Source organism: Pogona vitticeps, chromosome 1 (genome assembly GCF_051106095.1).
Source record: "Pogona vitticeps strain Pit_001003342236 chromosome 1, PviZW2.1, whole genome shotgun sequence".
In the NCBI taxonomy this organism is placed as follows: Eukaryota; Metazoa; Chordata; class Lepidosauria; order Squamata; family Agamidae; genus Pogona; species Pogona vitticeps.
The window spans coordinates 146,473,510-146,491,724 of NC_135783.1; the positions used below are offsets into that span (position 1 = coordinate 146,473,510).

Here is an 18,215-nt window from a genome sequence, read left to right on the forward strand (position 1 = left end):
TGTTGACCCCCCCCTCTCTCGGGGCTTCCGTTTCTAGCACTGTGCCGGAAGTGACGCAGCTTGCAACGACACTCGAGGCGAGGGAAAGAGACGAGGCGACTGGTCGCGCAGGCGCAGTTGGAAGGGATACCGGCGGTGGGGAGGGAGTTCGTGAAGGCGGCTCGCGCTCCTTTCTCTCCCCTCCCCCCTCCCCTCCCTTCGGTGGTCTCGAGCGGCGTTAGGGGAAAGGAAGAACGAGACGGCGGCGGCCGCCTCAGGGCGTCGCCGCCGCCGCCACTACTGCCGCTGAGGGGTTGGCGTCGCGGTTGGAGCGGGCCGCGCTCCTCACTTTCCTCCCCGTGCGGCGCGGCTCTTAGGCCCGGGAGGACGGACTCCCCCCTCGCCCTCTCCCCCCCTCTCCGCCCTGGGCGGCGGCGGCGGAGGCGGCGGCGGGGAGGAGGAGCAGGTCGCGGGCGGAGGGATCAGGTGAGTCTCTTGGCCCGGCCTCGGGACCCGGAGGGGAAGGGGGAGGAGGGAGAGGGGGAGGGGGGCTACGTGTGAGGGCGGGGGCGGAGGCTCACTTTAGTTGGTCGCGTTTCTAAAGAAGGGCAGGTCGTTAGGCGAACGGTCAAGTTCCAGCGGTAGGAAGACCTTGTATTGACCCATCTCACTCCCACATCGCCGGGGACCCCGTGTTTAAAGCCTTGCACGGAAACAACGTTAAATGGGGCATCATTCCGGAGGGCCTCAGGCTTCGCCGCTCCCTTCCGTGTCGTTATTGTCTCTCCTTTCTTTTAAGACCATAGCCTCTTTGGGTCCTTTTGAGGAGAAAGGCGGGGTAAAAATATTTTAAGTAAATAAATAAATAAATAAATAAATAAAAGATTGAATAAATTTTTTTTTAAATCTCATTCCGTTCTTCAGTGTATCTGAAAGTGCATGTGGAGCTCGGTCTGAGCAAGGTTTGGTTGCACCCTAAAATCTGATACTTTGCAGATTGAACTGCTCTATAAATCACTTTAACCTGAATGCGTTAGGATAGATTTATCTAAATTTGATGAAAGCTTGCAGCCTGATTCTATCAAGAAAGGTGCAGTGGGGTCTGTTTTTTTTTCAATTTGACAAAACTAAGCTGTAAATATTCCTTCTGCGTATTTGTTAGGTATGCCCTATCTTCAGTTGAAAAGACATCTATTGCTAGTGTCTGTCATCAGATTAGAGTACAGTAGACCAATTTTTGTTCAGTACTACTTACTGTTGTGTAAATAGATATAGATTTGCAGTGTTGTCAGTATAATCAAAACTAAAGATAAATGTTAATTGTTAAATAAAATGCACATGTGTGCATGTTTGCTTGGAAAATCTATTCAGAAAGATGGTTTGCAGAAAAATCACAGGATTCTAGTGTAATAATCTGTAAGTCCCTTTTAGATCAATAGAACTTGTTTCAAGGTAATTATTGCAGTCTTGATCTATTGGTGGAAAGCTTTGGTAGCTTGTTCTACACTAATACCCATCACTGAGGCTTGTAAAGTGGCTGTCATTGCTTTTTTAAAAGAAATCTGGCTAATTATCCCATTAATCACCTGAATTAATCTTGGTTTTGAAGCTAGGATGATACAAACAGGTTCAAATGGTCTGCTTCAATATTGAAGCCAAAAATCTTCATTACTGTTCATTTGAATAATATTCCAAGTGTGCACACTCAAGAGAATCTGAGCCAGCAACTTACCTTTTGATATCTATAAACATGAAAGGGTGGTGAAAGATTAATTTATTCCCTTAAGCTTATTCAAACGAATGAACTAGAAAGTGTGAGGTTTCATTTTAAATTCAGAAATTGGGAGAGATTGCTTTGGTTCTGGAATGGAAGGAAATAAGTGTAATAGTGTCTCCATGTTCTGTGGAGGAAGTAAAATATATGCATTTAATTACCTAATGTCTTAAAAACTTGGTACTGCTGTAGTACCCAGAATTTTGAATTGTCTTCAAGCCTTTGGTCCCATGCTCTGCCTGAACTCTCAAAGGAGAGGTGTTTGGGGGCATATCAGATTTCAAAGTTAATTGATGTTTTAAATGTTATGCCTCACCAAAAGAGTTCAAGGAAAGGAAATTTATTTATTGAAAGTGTTCAGAATTGTTAGATCACTATGTACAATTGTTCAGAAAACCAGTGCCATGAATCAACTTTTATTATACTTCTATTTTGTTTGGTTCTTTCTGTCAGATTTGAACAAAGGTGCATCTGGGGGCATACTGTTGAAAAGTTATGTGGTGAAAATAGGTGGCACCTGCACTTGGATGCATGCACAGGGTGTTACTGCAATTCTTAATAAGTCATATGTGGGGAAACCTCTATATCCAAAATGATTATATTAGCTGGATCCAACTGAGGATTCATTCACAAAAGGAAGTGTCTGTTAAACCCATTTAAGCTTTTTTAAAAAATGATGGATGTCAATTTATGTAAAATGCCATTCGGTATTTGCCTAAATGTCTGGCATACAGGTCCTCAGAGACTTCTAAATACTAATGGTGAACACGTCATTAGCTGCAAAATTTTGTATAGGTTTTTGGTTTTCAGCAGTCATGTCTCATGTTTCAAAACAAGCAATCCTTTGTGGCAAAAGAGGGTGGGAGAACAGGATATAAAGGGGAACATTTTTTGCAAATATTCTTCAGAGGGAAGATTAGAATACTACATTATTTGTATCATTAGCTACTCTCCTATTTACATGTATAATTTTTTCAGGATTTTTTAAAAATAAGAGTCAGGTGCAGTTTATGTGTTCTTTGTAACCTTGAGCTTGATTTGTTAATCTTTGCTCTGGGGTAGTTGGGCAATTTTAGAGGTTTTAGAGGTTAGTTTTCAGCCCTGGAACCCACCATGGGCCACTCCAGTTTTGGAAATGGGGAAAAATCCCAGCAACTTGCAGTTTCTGGAACTCATCATCTAGTTTTGTTTTGGGGAGTTGGAATGCCTTTGGGGAGTTTGTGGAGAGGGTGCTTTCCCCGCTTTTATAGTGATATAGTTACTCCAGAAAATAAAATTTGCCCCACTCTTATTTTTTATCGGAGGCTTGAGAACTGTACTTTATCCAGTCACAGTTTGAACATGAATTGTAAACTGAATTAATCCATAGCAGTGTGCTTTGTGTTACAATATTTTTCGGGCAGAGAAAGATTAGTTTCTGTTAAGACAGGGCAAAAGGCCATGGTCGGTATATCATTGTCATAGGATGTTTATTCACTTCATTTATATCCCACTTTTCCTCTAAATTTTTTTCGGTAGAATCTGTGGCTCCCCCAGTATCACCCACTCAACAATCCTGGCCAAAGGCAAGGATGAGTTCAATGTTCCCTCAAGTTTTTGGCCCCGCAGAGTGGGACTCTGCCCCTCACGCAGGGTTCTATTGCTACCAGAATCAATGGGGCTAAAAATGATCGCTGCCAGTGCACAGAGGAGGAGGAAAGCTGGGTGGAGTTACACATGCAGGCACACACTTTAGAGGGAATCTTGGGTAAGTGGTACCTTCATTAGACTACTAAAAAAAGAAGAAGGAACATGAGGTAGCTTTCAACCCATGTGAGTCTTCATTGGGCTCAGTATAACAAAGCTTGGAATGCTGCAGAAGAAGACTTCCCACTCCACATCAGTAGAGGTGAAATCTGCAATCTGCAATTCTGTCCTGAGTCTGCAGTCCCCATCTTATACTTGCTCTAAACAGAGAAGCCTAGCCACTACATTTGGCTGTGGTGTTTCTTCTGCATCACCACCAGTTTTGTGGCGTTCAGTTGAGGAAGACTCATACAGGGTCAGAAGGTAGCTTGTGTTTGTTATTTCTTAGTGGTCTAATGAAATGTTACTTACCCTTGTCTTCAGATTGTGTATAAGGGGCACTTGGCTCCTCCTCTTCCTCACAACGGTCTTGTGATGTAGTTTATCTTCAGAGATAGTGATTATCTTGAGGTAATGTAAGTGGGCTTCATGGCCAGGTTGGTGAGGGGGACACTCAATGTCGTCTCCCATGTCTTCGTCTGGCACACTCACCGTAATGCTATACAGTGGGGTCTCTACTTAAGAACGTCCCTACTTAAGAACAATTCCACTTAAGAACAGCTCCATTTGCTAAATTTTGCTTCTACTTGAGAACAAAAATCCAAGATAAGAACAGGAAAAAAAACTTTCCTGCTCTTTTTTTAACCTTAGTTCATCTTAGGTTAAAAAAAAGTTCTCCCCCTAGTGGTAGAGTACGTATTAACCAGCTTTGCATTAGTTCCTATGGGAACTAATGCTTCAATGTACGAACGCACCTCTACATAACAAAAAAACAGCCAGAACAGATTAATTGGTTTTCAGTCCATTGCTTCAAAATTAGCTTCGTCAGAAGTGCTTTTAACACTGTTCCCTGACCTAAGGGAAAAAAAGAGAAAAAAATATCCCCCTCTAGTGGTAGAAGGCGGAATAGCAGCTTCCCATTAGTTTCTATGGACGGAAAAGAGCAGATACAGATTAAATGGTTTTCAATGCATTCCTATGGGAAATGCAGATTCTGCATAAGAACTTTTCCACTTGAGAACCACCTTCCAATACGGATTAAGTTCTTAAGTAGAGACCCCACTGTACTGCTGTGTTAGGGTATTATTGCCATATCTTCTGTTTTTAGGGTGAGGTGTACACATTTCTCACTTCCTGGTTGTGTTACAAATCATTGTCTTGAGGCATTTGTATCAGAATGAAAGTGTATATCTTGACATTTCATGAATATAATTTATGCCCCTTTTAATTAGCATATGTCGAGCCATATGCATCCCAAATTGAGTCTAGTTTTGTAATGTAAAAGTGCTTTTGAACACTTTTGGCTACCTTTTGTATTCCATGTTTCACACAAATGTATACAGATGTCAACTTTAAAGGAACTTGAGAATATGCATGTACAAAATCAGATGGGCATTTATGGGTATGTTGCAGTAGTTTCAGTAGTCCTATGAATCAGTCATGTCTAAGTATTTTTTTAATCCTTGCAACACATTGTATTTGGCAGGCCTAATACATATTTTGTATTATGGCCACCAAATTTTGGATCTCCATAAGAAAGAAATATTTTAAGTCTTTTAATATTTGTTTGAAAAATCTACGTGACTTTTTTGCTGTGATATTTGTGCTCCAGACTACTGGAAGATGATCAGTAAATTAGCTCACCTTAAAAATGACAGCATCCCAACAACTGCTTGCTGAGATTGCTGCAGAATATATATGGTCATGTGTGGAATGTTAGTCAAAAGGAGCAAAAGAGTAAGCAGTGGTGGCACTGGGTCTGGTGTTGTGTGTTAGGTGATTTTCCAGTTCCAGGATCAGCTTCCCAGTGAAGCCTGCCTAGCACCTGCTTTAATGCCATCTGAAGGTGACAGCTGAAGACTTCCTCTTGTTCTGGTTTCCAAACCAAATTTTTATCTCCATTTAATTTATATGCTATAAATATTTCTATATGTTGTTTATGGCTAAAATCCCATTGCTTGGATACTTCTATTATTCAGTGATGCGCAGTATACACATAAATAAACTGCCTGGCCTGTCGAAGTAGTGACAGATCAAGAAGACAGCCTGAAGTAAAGAATGGCAAGTGATTCCACTTAAAGGCTTGATCCAGTGTTGGTGGCAAATCAAGGTCCAAATTAAATGATGATACAGCACTAGCACAATGGAATTTTCTTCTCTTCCCTCACTTCTTCAATCCTCAGAGCCAAAAAGTAGCTTCAGACGGTTTTCCAACTTCCATAGTAGGCTTTGGAATGCTCAGGAAGCTGCTGCAGGAAGGGAAGATTCCTGCTTCATTCTGTTGTCCCATCATCAAACATCGAATGGTCCCCAATATGTATTGGAGAAAGCTTCCAACTATTTTTTGTATTTGTAACATTTGGCTGAATGACATCAAAATTTCACTTTTGGCTTTAGTACTGGTTAAGGCATTTGTACCACAGCTAATAATGTGCATAGGCTTGATTTGCACATATTTTTTAGAATTTTATGATACTGGAAAATGTCTGTGCAGAGCACCAAATTAGAGGACATTCCCTTCTTTTCCCAAATTTCAGGAAGAAAGAATTTACAGGAGCAGATTCTTGAGGTATTACTGCATAATGGTCCTGAAATAAAGATAGTTAAGTAGTCAGTTTTAAATCATGCTCAGTTTGGTATGTTAATATTTGTAGTGCCTTCAGATTTCCCTCATTGGGTCTAAATAATGTAAAAGAAGTCTATTGAGTTTTCATTTCTTAAAACATTTGCATTGAAATCATTTGCAAATAAGGCTTTTATGTTGTTTAAACTTCACATATAAATCATACATAGGCTGTTATTTAATTGACTCCTCTTGGAATGGCTTCAGCCATGTGGGTATTCATCCTGCAACTTCTCCAGTAGATTTAGAGGTTTGCCCATAGTAAGGGAGAAGAGAGTCCCATTGCACATGTGGAAATCTGCTGCTGTACTGGTAGATTTTGCTTACAGTGTACTTAATATATTTTTATAGGTTCTTAGTTTTTTTAATGGTCAAACAATTTAATTCAGTTATTTTTTTCCATCTTAACATTTAATATGATTATTTGACTTTACCTGATAACACAGTAATTTTGCAAATATTATTTTGCAACATTGACTTGAGTGAAATTTGGTAGATATCTAGATAGCACAAGTCTATACAGTTCATATCCAGTTTGAAACGGAAATTATCAGTGACAATAAGAAAGATGTAAAGAAGTATAGAGTAGTGTAGTATATGCGATTGTGATCTCTGTTTATTAACCTGAGATAGGCGTAAACCTTTCACCTGTATGCAGAGTACTTTTATGCAGACACTCATTATACCAGAATATGGTTAATTAGCTGTTACTTTCTATTTTGTCCTAATAGGGAAACTGTTGTTGACTGCTTTGAAAGAAGTCATAATCTGTTTATTGGGCAAAGTTCAAATTGTAGATTAAGATCCTGTCTCATTTCAGCAGTAGCAACTTGAAAACAATTTCACAAATAATTTCCCATTTTATTGATAAAAGGAAACTGTTGTGAATTAGAGATTTCCTAGTTTGATTGATACACGTCCATGTGACTAAAATGCTTTTGTATGTCAGAATAGCCTGAACTGGGATGACTTGAATGTCCTAGCGAGATGTCTCTGTTAAATGTTATGGTGGTAGAATGAAAGTTGGTGTGTATTTCAGGAGAACATGTACTTTTGAAGACTAAATCCCAACTGCACTTCCTTCTCAGTTACAATTACTTTGCTTCAGTCAGGGCAACATAAGCACCCTAGAGTCATTCCACATGACTTTGCTGTTCTGTACTTCTATTTCCTGGCTGAAGAGAACAGCATGGGGGACATTGTGCTGCTTCCTAGCCCCCATGTATATGAATTTGCCCCAATCATGTAGAAGATAATAATTGTAAGTACTGTATCTGGTGCATCAGTAAAATGTTGAGTGATTGAAAAAAGCAAAGTGTGCTGCTTATATACTGCCCCATAGCACTTAAAGCACTCTCTGGGCGGTTTACTAGTTAATTATGCAGGCTACACATTCCCCCCCCCCCCTTGGGCAAGCTGTGTACTCATTTTACCAGCCTCAGAAGGATAGAAGGCTGAGTCATCGTTGAGCCGGCTACCTGGGATTGAACCCTGGGTCATGAGCAGAGTTTTGGCTGCAGTATAGCATTTCAACCACTGTGCTAAGAGGATTGAAGGGCACTGAAATGTCATCATTTCCATCTGGAGCCCTATTGACAAAAAGTATCCTTTCTTACTCAGCTCACATTATATAAGGAGTACTGCTAGGGAGGAAAGCATTGATTAGGGTGGAATGCAGAAAGTACAGTTAACTTCCTTTTTGTAAATGTTGCATTGGATGCAGTCTTTAGGAGGTTTTGCTTAAAATGGCATGAAATTATATATGTGATATAAGGAATGCCCATATAGTAGATATTCTTACTGAGACAGTTGCTCTTATTGACAGGTCACAACATATCGCATTTTAAGTATTTTATTTTTCTTACCATTTTAATATCTTGGCAGTTATTTAGTCTTCCAGTCTTCATTTCGTAACTGGCTAAAAGAACACCTTTATTTTGATTCCTTCCACTCTAAACAAATTAGCATATTTTCAGGATTCTGGTGTTATCATCCTATGGGTAAGGGTGGTCATACACTTTGGAACTCATTTCCTATGAAAAGATGACTTTATTTGTAAAGGTCTCTTGGCGAGGACCTACACTGAACTCCATTGGGGTATCCAAGCTCTATAGGGCCTAAAACTAGCTTCCACTTCTCAGGTTTCACTGCGGACTGTCTGGCAGCCCTTTCCCAAAATGTAACCAGAAATGGACAGAAGTGAACTCCCAGTTTTGTAAAATCCTTCAGTGTCTATCTGTGGTGTGATGTTGGATTCAAACATTCTTTTTACAAAAGTGAAACATTTAACAGTAGGAACACTAGCATATTTCACTGTGTACCAATTTCCCTTTCTCCCAGCAAAGAATATCTTGGACCAGGATTTTTGTGGTTTCTCCCTTTTGCTTCTTTGGACAAATGTGTTTGCTTGTAAACCAACTTTCAAAGTTGCTATGCGGTCTTGTTCATACGCTTGTGTTACAGAGTTTTCATTCTAAGATATTGTTTGGTTCTATTGTCCTCTTCTATGGCTTATGATTTCCCATAGATAAGACAGATGGGTTTCTTATATGATGTATTTAAGGTTATGAAAGAAAAGGAAAGTTCCTCTGAAGACTTATCATCCTATAAACTGGCATGCTGAATTAGGCAGGCTTAATGAGGATTGAATGCATTTGCAGGACATTGTCTTGAACTGTGAAATAAACATATTTTCTTTGGAACATTTAATAGGTTTAGCAGGGACCTGGATATAAAAATTGACAGAGAATTTCACAAATTCCAGTTAGCACAGGTTACATAAATCAAAAATATTTCCATGCATGCAACATTATACACCAGAAGCATAGCTTATGTTACCAATGTTCGTGGTGTTTTACAGAATTATTGACATACTGTAGCATTTAGTATGCTGAAGTTACTTCCTCTGTTTGTGTGAGTGTAAAGCAGCTCATACAACCAGACCAATAGAAGACAGCCCCATTGGTTTAGGACTCCACTCTCATGAGGGGAGGACTTTCAGGGGCTATTTGGGATTCTAGTAAGTTGGGGAAGAAAAAAGAGTGATTGCTGCATGAGCTGACTTCATTTGTGCAACCATTGAATATAGTTCAGATTTACTAAATTCATAGTAAATGAAGTACTGTACTTGCACTTGCTATTCTGAAGGAAAGAAAAAGAAGACTCTTAAGTCTACTTAGGTATTTCTACTTGATATAATAGCCAAAAATGGATGAGGAAACCAAAACAGGGCATAGAAGGTGGAATTCTTACAATTATGAAATAAATTTAAAATGACCCTTTTAGACATAGTCCTGTATATGTTATGTTATTATTTTTTGGGGAGTTCCTAAAGGTTAATATAATAACTTATTTTTCCTATGAGTTCAGTTGTAGTAGCTCAACTTGAGAATTTTACAGTGTTGCCTTTTTTTTTGGTTGAAGTAGTACAAAATGTCAAAAATTAGAAGGAAGGTCACAGTGGAAAATACCAAGACCATATCCGATAGCACATCCAGAAGACCCAGTGTGTTTGAAAGACTTGGACCCAGCACTGGAAGTACTGCAGAGGTGAGTTGGAATGCATTATTTGTTTTTAATGTAGCACTTGCTGGACACATAGAATGGGGAGGCAGTTTTCTATTTTTATGCAAGAGAGTTATGTAACCAACAGAATAGGATATCAGGCAAAAACAAAAGGAAAATTTAAAATAAAGAGGACAAAAACGTTGTGGCTCCTTAAAGACTACTTGCTGTATTTTAATGTGAGCTTTTGTGGACTACTTCCTCAGATAGCAAAGGCTAACATGGCTACCTGTTCTGAAACTGAAGCAGAATAGGATTACCTTCTTGGCAGCGTCAAGAAACCAAACTCAGTTTTAGCTCTTGCTTCATGAGGAGTGCAGGACTGCTTCTGGGTATCTAGCAATTAAATACTGTATCTTCTTTGGTTTCATGGTATTTCAGTAACTACATGAAATCTTTCTCTGCTCAGTCTGGTACAGAAAGTTGTTAGTCTGGAAGGGTTTCATGAAGGAGGAGGAGGTGAAAGGAAAACTAGGGGCCTAATACATGTCCCTGGCTTAATAGAAAAGGTCAGGAACATTATATCAGAATTGGCTTACAAAGTAACTTCCTCTTGGGGAATTTGTAGATAACTTTTGTATTCATTATGTGATAATCCTATTTTGGGGGAAAAGGATTTTTTCCAGGTCATGTGGATTAATGACTTGATGCAGTAGTATTTTTCTTTTTGTTTTGCCTTGAACCATTGTAGCTTAGCTTTATAGTTGGAGCCATCTAGACACTGCTTTTTTTCAGATACCATTGTTGAAGAGTATCTTCTTGGTCTTGGCATATGACCCAGATGAATGTGGATTACATGTGTTAATCTTTAGGGAATTAATGTGTGAAGGAGTCTTCTATTGAGCACAACATATGATCTTCTGTGATTTTTCTTCCAGTTCTGTCTCACTAATCTAAGTGCTATAATAAAACATGTCCATACTTTGAGCTGTGATATGTATGTGGTTGAATTAAGTGCTTTTTCCTTCAAATGTGTAGTTATATGACTGCTGATCAGTAGGCATGGAATTCTCAGATTTTCCCCCCATTACAGCTACCACAATTCAGCAGAAATTCCACCAGCTAGAATTTTGGTAGTTCGAGCCAAAAAATCCAAGCTCTTGGAGGAGTTTTAGGATCCTCATCTGTTCCTTGCCAAGTCTCTATCTGCAGACTCCCTTTAAAGGAGGGACATGGGTGGAGCTTTCTAAGCTCCATGGGAGCCGCAAAAAACATGGTAGGTTTTTTTTTTGAGAAACACCCCTTATAGGTGCATCTGTAAAAAGAAATGTCTGTCCCCCTAATGCTTTGCTGTTCCAGTGGAGCTTAGAAAAGTCCACCCATGCTTATGCTTTAATGTTTATTTGCAGAGAGAGCCTTTGCAAGGAACAGGTGAGAATCCTGAAACTCCTCTGAGACCTTGGATTTTTTGGCTAAAACTACCAGAATTCTAGCTGGTGGAATTTCTGCTGAATGGTAGTTGTAGTGAAAAAAAATCCAAACATCCCATGCCTAGTGATTTAAAAAAGGACATTAAAATAATTAATCACATCTTAGATAGCGCACATGCATTGTACATCAAGGTAATGGAAGACTTGGCTCTAGCTTGATCAAGGAAGGAGAAGAGAGAGTAATTATTTATGAAAGTATATTCTGAAATGGCTTGTGTTATCCAAACTCTGCAAGGAGCATTGTTGGATCTAAGACTGTCAGTTTGCATTAAATTAGTATTGGGAGGGAATAATCTGTGGAATTATTTGTGCTGTGACTATTCACTCAAACAGTACTTTCAAAATTAGTTTGAAATTCACCCAGTAATGTCTGTCTCTTAGACACAGTGCCGTAACTGGCTGAAGACTGGCAACTGCCCCTATGGGAACACATGTAGATTCGTACATGGCCCTTCACCACGAGGTAAAGGCTTTAGCAGCAGTTACAGAAGGTAAATGAAGAACTCAGCTTATATTCAAATGCTTACAAAAGCTGTTTTCTTGTAGGCTTTTTGAAATTACAGTGCAGTGATATGGCTTATTGAGAATGCAGTTTGAGGAAATAAAAAAAGGTTTTGTTACATTTTAATTTCTTTTTGAACAATTTCACCTGATGTCAAATTGGGACTTAAAACATAATAAATGGATTGTTACCTGATCAACAAGTTCTGCAGCTTGTTTTGCTCAAATTCTGTCTTGCAGCAGCTTAAGAGAACCCTAAAATTCTCACCTTATATCCTTATGAGTTTGCCACTACCACTGTGATTAACTCAACAATAAAATTACATACTGTGCTTTCATAACACAGCACACCTTTGTGCCAGAACAGTGTTTTCATAATTGTGTTTCCATCATCATAAGTAATGTTAAAATATGACTTCAAGTAAGATATTTATTTTGGTTTCTAACCCATGAAATAGCTCTACAATCTAATGTGTCTTCGTTTTATACAGCATTTTTTTCAGTTAATACAGATTGAATGTCTTTCAAATGCCTTTATAATTAAGATTTAATACTGTGAATTACTCTAAGAGGCCTAAGCTGCAGTTATCTGAGAATAAATTCCGTTGCACTGATTTGTGGATGGGTGTGTATAGAGTTATACTGTTATCTACAGCTGAAAAATGTTAAATATGATTCATGGCATTTTAAGGAAAGGGATGTTTATTATGTTAAAATGGCACAAAACATGAAGGTCAGCTGTGATATGAAGTACTGGCTTACATTTTTGATTATCATTTGAGCATGGAATTGCAATTATTATCTGCTTTGTTTAAAAAGATGCATTTGATGATTCTGAAATGTAATATGTTAAGGTGTAAGCAACTAACTAATAACCTCTGCGTAGGTTTTTATGATCTTAGGAAACTACCTTATACCAAGTCAGATCATTGATTAGTCAGACCTGGTATTGCTAGACACTGACTAGATTCAGGGGACCACCTGTGAAATAAAACTCAACACCACATAAAGATTGTTCCCTCATTCTTTAATACGTAACTTCATATTAATTTGGTTTCAGATTGCATATAATAACTATGCTGAACTCAGTCCTCACATGTAAACAGCTTTGTAGTCAAAACAGGGCACTGGGTAACACGAGGAAGGTTCCTGCATGGTGAGATAAATCCTGAGGTTTGCAGATAAAATATCATAGAACCGTGGTGTGGGATACATAACCCTTGAAAAGTGGAATAAGACTTATGCATGAAATTGTATGAAAAGATGAGGAGGGAGCAAGAACTGAGGTGCTACTAAAACAGAAATTTATTAATTTATTTAATAGTCTGCCTTTCTCCCCATGGTGTATCTTGGGGGCTTATGAACTATTAAAACAGTATAATGGAAAAGATGGGAAAGTACAAAAGAGGAAAGACATCAGTTGGAGAGCAAGAGATGAGTAGGGAGAGAGAAAGTTAAATGAATCGATAGGAAATGCAGAGAGTAGGCAGGAAAGATAATGGGAGCAGGGAAGAGAGACAGAAGATGGAGAATGGATACAGGAGAAATGTCAGGGATTAGGAATAAAAGCAGCAAAGAAGAGAAGGAGGAAGAAAGCCAGTTTGCTAGAGGAAAGCCTGAGAATGAGCAATAGAGGGGAAATGAAGGGCTGTGCAGGAGGATAGAGGCTGAAAGGAGAGGCATGAGGAAGAGGGAACCTGGAATAGACAGACATTTGGAGAGGGGGAAGAAAGGCAGTAGTGAAGTGTTGTCTGGGACACAACATTCTCTCGTTAGTCCAAGCAACATGTTATCATGGGTCCTGCTTTTGTTTATATGCAGGTAAAACTTATGTTAAATATAGTTTGAATTTACTACCTTTGTGTTGCACAATATCCAGGGATGTTTTTCCCATTCTGAAGACGTAAAAATCATATAGGTCTGTTGGTAAACTGATGAATCATCTAAAGAAGAACTTTAGTTTATTGTTGGCTCTTAGTAACTCATGAGTGAAGATGATCAAGTGTGCCCTTTATTAAAGCAATTTGTTTCTTTACTACAGAATTGTAAGATGTTTTCTTGAAAAGTGAGGTGCAGTAGCCATATATTTGGATGATAGTGGATTGATTTTTAGAACAAAGCCAGTTGAATCAGTGATCAAAATCAATTTAAGTCAGTGAAGACAAATATAAGTCATTGATTAAAGCTGCAGCCCTGTGCCAACCCAGGACTAAACCCCATGTAACTAATGTGACTTAATTTTGAACAGAGATACACAAGGTTTGATTTTTTTTCAACATTGTAAAGTTTTCTTTATTTTATATGCAGATGTTCATATTTGTAGAGAGGAGTGCCTTTGAAACGAATAGACTTCTGTTTTGTTGTCCGTCTAGACATTAAACACTCTTATTGTAGATTACAGTGTCTTCTGCAGCATGCATTTCCCCACACCTACACTGTGTCTCATTTGCTATATACACTGATCAGCCACAACATTAAAACCACTGATAGGTGAAGTGAATAGCAGTGATTATATTGTTACAGTGGTACCTTTCAAGGGTGGAATAATTTAGGCAACAAGTGAACAGTCAGTTCTTGAATTTCATGTGCTAGAAGCAAGAAATATGGGCAAGCGAAAAGATCTGAGTGACTTTGACACAGCTAGGTGGTGATGGCTAGATGACTGGGTCAGAAGATCTCCAAAATGCAAGTCTTATGGGTTGTTCCTGCTATGCAGTGGTTAGTACCCTATTTCCCTGAAAATAAGACTTAACCTGAAAATATGCCCTAGTATGTTTTTTCAGGATGCTCATAATATAAGCCCTACCCCAAAAAATAAGCCCTAGTTAAGTGAAACCCTGCCCTCCACCATTGTACAGCAACCAGAAGATGATGACATGACTGTAAAATAAAACATCCCCTGAAAATAAGCCTTAATACATTTTTGGAGCAAAAATTAATATAAGACCCTGTCTTATTTTCGGGGAAACATGGTACCTACCAAAAGTGGCGCAAGGAAGGACAACCAGTGAACCGGCGTCAGAGTTGCAGGCACCTAAAGCTCATTGATGCATGTGGGGAGCGAAGGCTAACCTGTGTGGTCTAATCACACAGAAAAACTACTATAGCTGAAATCCTTAATGTTAGCCATGATAGAAAGGTATCAGAACTCATTGGGCATCATAGTTTGCTGCGTATGGGGCTTTGTAGCCACAGACCCATCAGAGTGATCATGATGACTCCTGTCCATTGCCAAAAGTGCCTACAGTGGGGATCTGAATGTCAGAACTGGACTATGGATCAATGGAAGAAGGTTGGCTGGTCTGATGAATCATGTTTTAGATCAGGTGGATGGCCGGGTGTATGTGCATTATTTACCTGGGGAAGAAATGGCAGCAGAATGCACTGTGGGAAGAAGGCAGACTGGTGGAGGCAGTGTTACGCTCTGAGCAATGTTTTGTTGGGAAACCTTTGGTCGTAGCATTCGTGTGAATGTTACTTTGTCACAGTACCACCTACTTAGAGACTTGCAGACCACATATGTCCCTTTATGGCAATGGTGTTCTCTGATAGCACTGGCCTCTTTCAGCAGGATAATGCACCCTGCCACACTGCAAAAATTGTTCAGGAATGGTTTTAGGAATATGACAAAGAGTTCAAGATGTTGGCTTGGTCTCCACATTCCCCAGGTTCCAATCAGATCAAGCATTTATGGGATGTGCTGGAAATCTGATCCATGGAACCCCTACCTTGCAACTTGCAGGACTTAAAGGATCTACTGCTAATGTCTTAGTGCCAGATAACACAGGACACATGTTCAGAGTTCTTGTGAAGTCCATGCCTCAAAGTTGTTTTGGCAGTGTGAGGGGGACCTACATGATATTAGGCAGGTGGTTTTAATGTTGTGGCTGATCAGTGTAAACTGGAGCCATAATGGACTCATATATTATGTTGTGCTCAAATTAGAAAGAACAGAGATTGAATTGAATTCTCTGATTTTGTTTTCAAGGTGCATATGAGGAAAGGAGAATAAAACGTATGGCTTTCTAGATGTTGGTGGATTCAACACTGATCTGTTTCAAGCAGCTGGCCAGTGATAAGAGTGGTAGAATTCATAGTCCAGTAACGTTTAGGGCCACATGTTCCACCTCCGATGCAGAGTATTATTTCCATCAACATGTTTTTAGGAAACTTGTTGTCCTTCAAATTTTGAGCAGCTGAATGACAGTTCCATTTGTAAAAAGTTATACAAGCTTTCCAGATTCCCAGTTAATCTATCAGTTTACTTAGAAGAAAATTCTGCTGCTTTTGCTTGTGTAGAATCATTTTCCAAGCCAGTGTACGAAACTGGAACAAACCTTGAATTAACTCGATTTTGTTTTGGAAAGTGAATACATGCTGTTTGGGGATACTGCTGGATAGTAACAGTTTTTCGTTTTTGTGGTGGCATTAACCTGCAGGTAAACCACATTATTTTAATTTTGTAAATATGATATTCAAGTCTATTCTGATTTCACACAGTTGTTCATCAGGAGAATACATTAAGTGATGTATATTATTTTCCTAAGAGGAATTATTTCATCTACTGATTTCCTTTTCTGCATGGATGCAAATTGAGGAACTGCTCTGAAGGAGCATGGCACTTTTTAAAATATCTGAGAATATTCTTAGAATACCTAATTTAGTTGTACAAATGTGAAGAAATTGTTTCAAAAATATAAAATACTGTTTGATCCTATGACTGAAACAGTACATTGACAGTATACGTTATGTGCAAAAAATTATCAACAATGAGCACTGCCTGGCCTTACATTTGGCCATATATGAAACTATCTGGCCCTAAGATTATGGTAGTCATGGGGGCCATTGCTAGTTCATAGGCCCGCAGGGAAGATCTGCTACTTTGGTGGGCACAATCAGTGAGCTCTTTTTCTGTGTTGATTCTACCTGCACTTCATGATTTTTCATGGGATGTGTATGTGGCTCTCTGTTTGACTGTTTTGAAACAGTTCTTAAAGGCCTAGTTGTTAGAGGCTACTTTTAATTGAACCTAATCCCATCTTTTACAATACTGATTTTTATTGTCGCAGCAATTTGACAGACATACCTTGCTTTCAATAAATGTATATTTTATTCTTTATATATTTCATTGTATATTCTGCTGTTTTTTTATTTTGTGAATTGCTTTTAGGAGGTTTTGTTTTGAAATGCAGTATAAAAATACCTTAAATAAATATATGTAGAGGTATTCAGGATTTTTCACTTCTTGTTAAACAACTGTCAGGTTGCTTGTCTTTAATATATGGGTATTAGCTCAATCATCATTTTCATCCCTGTATGAAATACACATTTTTTTCAAATACCTATTTTTCACATTCACCTTACACATTTATAACTCTGTAAAGTTAAAAATGTGTAAAAATATGTCCACTTAAAAGAATTATGGGTGAAGAGTCTCTTAGTGACAAGAAAGAGAAATAGCTTCACGTATTGTCCCCATTAATTTAAGTTAATAATAATAATAACAATGATAATTGCATGTTGTCAAGTCAATTCCAGCTTATGGCATACCTATCCAGGGTTTTCTAGGTATAGAGTAATCAGAAGTGGTTTACCATTCCCTTCTTCTGGGACTGTGCAGCTTGCCTACGGCTGTACAGGCTGGTTCGTCTCTGGGAGGCAAAGTGGGGAATCAAAGCCTTGGACTCTGCAGTTGGATAACTAACTCACTGTGCTATCCAGCCAGAAATTCTAAATACACTGTGAATATTTATACCCATAAAACTTACTTTTTAAAATGAAATATAATGGCTTTCCCTCTGACCAAAAGCCCCACTGTATTTGAGTGATAGTATACATTATTTCATAGGTTTTAGTGAAGGTGAGGTGGTTTATTGTCTTTGGATTTGTCTTCACAAACTGAATACTTCATTCAGGATTAGCTGCTTTACTTTGTTGTTGAACTACTGTATGTGTATTTGTTACAGATTGTCTTAAAATGAATAAAGTAGGCTAGAGTGAGGAAATGAACTAACTCAGGGTGAAGAGAGATTGGTCAAAGGCTGAACCTGGAATGCATTTTCGAAGACTTTCACGGCCAGGATCTGATGGTTGTCATGGGTTTTTTGGGCTCTTTGGCCGTGTTCTGAAGGTTGTTCTTCCTGACGTTTCGCCAGTCTCTGTGGCCGGCATCTTCAGAGGACTGGAGTAGGAACTCTGTCCATGCTCTGTTGCTATTTGTTGGATAATTGAGTATTTATAGCTGTGGGAACAGCATTTGTCCTTTCCAGGAGATAGGGTGATCAGCGTGTTTTTGTTGTGGATGTATTGTGATAAGTGGGAGAGATTATCTGTCACTGTGGTTGATGGGTGTCTTTAGCTGTTCTTTTTTCTGCAATGATCCCTCGTCCTTTTTTCTGCAATGATCCCTGGGTAGTTTGTTGACCTTCTGCAGGCTGTATTTTCCAGTGCTGGAAGCCAGGCCTTATTAAGTTTCAGACTTTCCTCTTTTTTGTTGAAGCTATGCTGAAGTTTATGGGTTTCAATGGCTTCCCTGTGCACTCTTAACATATAGATTGCT

General features: G+C 38.9%; 1 protein-coding gene across 9 annotated transcripts in view; it reads left to right on the forward strand.

The window, feature by feature from the left end:
• The window catches only part of ZC3H13 (zinc finger CCCH-type containing 13), a 55,896-nt gene that overhangs the window by 147 nt on the left and 37,534 nt on the right, over positions 1-18,215 (forward strand). For 2 of the 9 annotated variants that reach the window (XM_073002590.2, XM_073002595.2), the window contains exons 1-3: positions 326-465; positions 9,585-9,710; positions 11,537-11,646. In XM_073002590.2, coding sequence (XP_072858691.2) covers positions 9,594-9,710; positions 11,537-11,646 — 227 coding nt within the window. In that variant the 5' untranslated portion in view covers positions 326-465; positions 9,585-9,593. Of the gene's footprint in view, positions 1-74; positions 466-9,584; positions 9,711-11,536; positions 11,647-18,215 lie in introns of those variants that run through there. The other 7 variants (XM_073002592.2, XM_078384065.1, XM_078384156.1 and 4 more) reach the window with 7 other exon arrangements.